We start from the raw sequence: 2,850 nt of genomic DNA, 5'->3' as shown, positions 1-2,850 counted from the left end.
CGATAACTATTTCCTTCTCCATAACTAATTTTCCACCGGTTCTTTTATAACTAAAAAGTCTTTACAGCAACTGAAATACTCCATAAAATGGCCAAGAACAGCAATGAGTCCCAAACTCCCAGCATCTCCGAACTGACCCATATATGCTTTAAAAGGATTATTCCACAAACGGTAATTAATTATTCTGAGCAAGAAATTTTATAAAATTACTTGAAACGTACAGAAACGAATGAACCAATCTTTTCAAAAAAACAAACTAACAAACAAACAAGACTAAAAATTGAAAAACACTCGGCTTTTCATCAGGAAAAAATAATAAGAAAACACTCAAACATTTAACAAATTCGTTGACTCTTGTAGCACACTGGTTCTGCGATCGTCTTCCACGCGGTGCGCTACCCCCGGAGAAGACCGTCGGGCCCGGCCACCGCGGCGATCAAGCCCATCGGATTCCCGAAGACGACGGCGATTATGGCGCTCACGACGAGGCCGACGATCTTGCGGAACCGTTCGAACCCGCTGCTCCGCCGCGTTTTCTTTGACAGGCTCTGCAGAGCACCCTCCATCAGCGGCGCGCCGGCGAGCACGATCTGCCCGGCGCCGCTGCGGCGGCGGTAGCTCGCCTGCCACTTGCGCAGAGCCAGCTCCTTGACGCACGCCACGTGGATGTACACGTCCTCGCCGTCGAAGGTGCAGCGGTAGAACCAGAACCTGCGGGACTTGTCCCCGCAGACGCCACAGCGCCGCGACGACGACGACGACGAAGACGCCTCCTTGGTGAGCTGGAACGCGCGGCCGCCGGCGCCGTCCACGGCGATGCTGTCCTCCAGGCTCGCGCAGCACGGGTGGAGGTCCAGGTCGCGCTCGGCGCAGTGGAAGACGAAGCCGCGCACGTCGTCGCCGCAGGCGTCGCACCGCCGCCCGCTCGCGGGCGCCGGCGGCTCGCGGAGGAAGACGAACGTGGCGCCCCCGAACAGGAGCGGGCGCTGCAGGGTCGCCGGCGGGAGGGCGCAGTCGGCGTGCAGGTCGAAGTTGCACGCCTCGCACCTGTACCTCGGCCCGTCGCTGCCTGGCTCCTGGCACCCGTCGCACCGGAACGGCGCGCCGGCGGTGGCGCCCAGCGTCAGCTCGTGCTGCCGGTGCGCCGAGTGGGTGATGCTCGCCGGAGGTTCCTCGAACAGCCTCATGGCTCGACGAATCTCGCTGATCACTAACAAATTAAATCACCTTTGTTTAGACGAAAAGATCGAGATACTTAGAAAGAAATTAACGAGTATAGAGAGAAATGGTGTTTCTTTGTCCCTCCGGTTGATATTTATACAAGATTTAATTAACTCAATTTATTTTTAAGTCAACTGTTGTTCGTGAGCAGGTCAGCTAACTAGATGAGTACGGAGTGCTTACTGTGTACTTTCCCTATAGTTTCTGGGAATAATTGCCGTGTAAAAAAGATACTGTTGTATTTATCCAACGCGGCATGTTTTTCTAAAAAAATGTGACAAACGCAACGCGTAATACAAACGTGTATTTTCAGATTTCCAAATGGGCAAGAGATGATTGATTTGGCTTACTATATTCCATATTCCCCAGAAAAACACACAAAAAAAAAAAAGTTGCTCCCCCTTGCCGTATCCATGGATGTTGCCGGTGTGCCGGAGACAACCAACAAAATCCTCGTAAAGGGGGCTTAAAAAAAATCCTCATACAAGCATACTGACAGTCTCTTATTTTTGTTCTTTCTTATATTTATAAGTTAAATTTAAATTTTTAATATTAAATTAGAGTAGATTTTAGAGTTTTTTTATCGTAATCTATTTTTTAACCTTATCTTTTAAATCGCTAAAAACACGTACATAAAAAGTTTATTGACAAATTACTGTTTATTTGCAAAACATCGTTTGGTTTTCTTCTGCAAAATTCAAACACTCACTCCTGTTACTATACTCATGCTAACACAATGACTTAATCTAGTAATGTAAATAAAATATCTTAAACTTTTTCAAGTACAATCATATAAACCAAACATTCGAAGTTGTAATTTGCCTATGGAGCATTTGTCAGTCTGATTATCTAAACAAACTTGACAAAATAACAACAAATTAGTGGTTAATAGTTACTATTGTGGCTTTGAATAATTAATTAATTATAGGTTGGAACATATTGCAATTGCAAGGTTCCAAGTTTGACAGGAATTTCACAGTTTGCAAATTCAACTTTATACATTAATTTCAGCAACATTGCAACAATAAAATGATACACTAATTTTAGAATCAGTACCTCAACAAGTTCACACGTCACAAGAACAAATTTAATTAAATAACTATCTCATATTAGCACAAATTTTAAACTCTATAAGCTAAATTTAATGAAAGTTATTTTATACAAACATAAGTATCATCTTGTAAAGTTTTCCATCTTGTTATAATAATTGAAGAATTATTGGCATTTGCATATATCAAATGAACAAAATAACTATACAACTCTCAAATAATACTTAATTCAAAGTCTGAATTTTTTTATGAGTTTAAAACAAATTTCATTGTGTATTCTTGTATTACATAAAAAATATATTTAAATCAAATATTAATTGGCCATAAAATACCTAGCAAATATTTATCACACAGGTTTTTTCCAATTCAAAAAATATATCACCTAGTTTTAACAAAGTGAAATTACAAATGATGTTTCTACTAGCTGCGTTTCCTGTTTATTATTATTTTCAGGATGTCCACATATCCTTTAATATCCTTTAATAGTTAAAAAATATTATGCAGTAATGCATCACTTGATGTATCAAAGAATTTACTTATATCACGTAAATTTCAATGTAGAGTAAATAATATCTATGAA

General features: G+C 41.4%; 1 protein-coding gene across 1 annotated transcript; it reads right to left on the bottom strand.

Annotated features, from left to right (window-relative positions):
- Positions 1-321: 321 nt before the first annotated feature.
- LOC102712655 lies at positions 322-1,261 on the bottom strand. The gene has a single exon (XM_040527267.1). The coding sequence runs from the start codon at positions 1,185-1,187 to the stop codon at positions 396-398; it is 792 nt and encodes a 263-aa protein (XP_040383201.1). The 5' UTR covers positions 1,188-1,261; the 3' UTR covers positions 322-395.
- Between the last annotated feature and the right edge of the window lie 1,589 nt (positions 1,262-2,850).

This window comes from Oryza brachyantha, chromosome 8 (assembly GCF_000231095.2).
Source record: "Oryza brachyantha chromosome 8, ObraRS2, whole genome shotgun sequence".
Lineage (NCBI taxonomy): Eukaryota > Viridiplantae > Streptophyta > Magnoliopsida > Poales > Poaceae > Oryza > Oryza brachyantha.
Note: the sequence above shows the minus strand (reverse complement) of the source record. Positions and strands in the feature narration are given on the sequence as shown.

Coding starts and splice junctions, on each gene's coding strand:
- LOC102712655 (XM_040527267.1), bottom strand. CDS start 1,187: ATGAGGCTGTTCGAGGAACCTCCGGCGAGCATCACCCACTCGGCGCAC.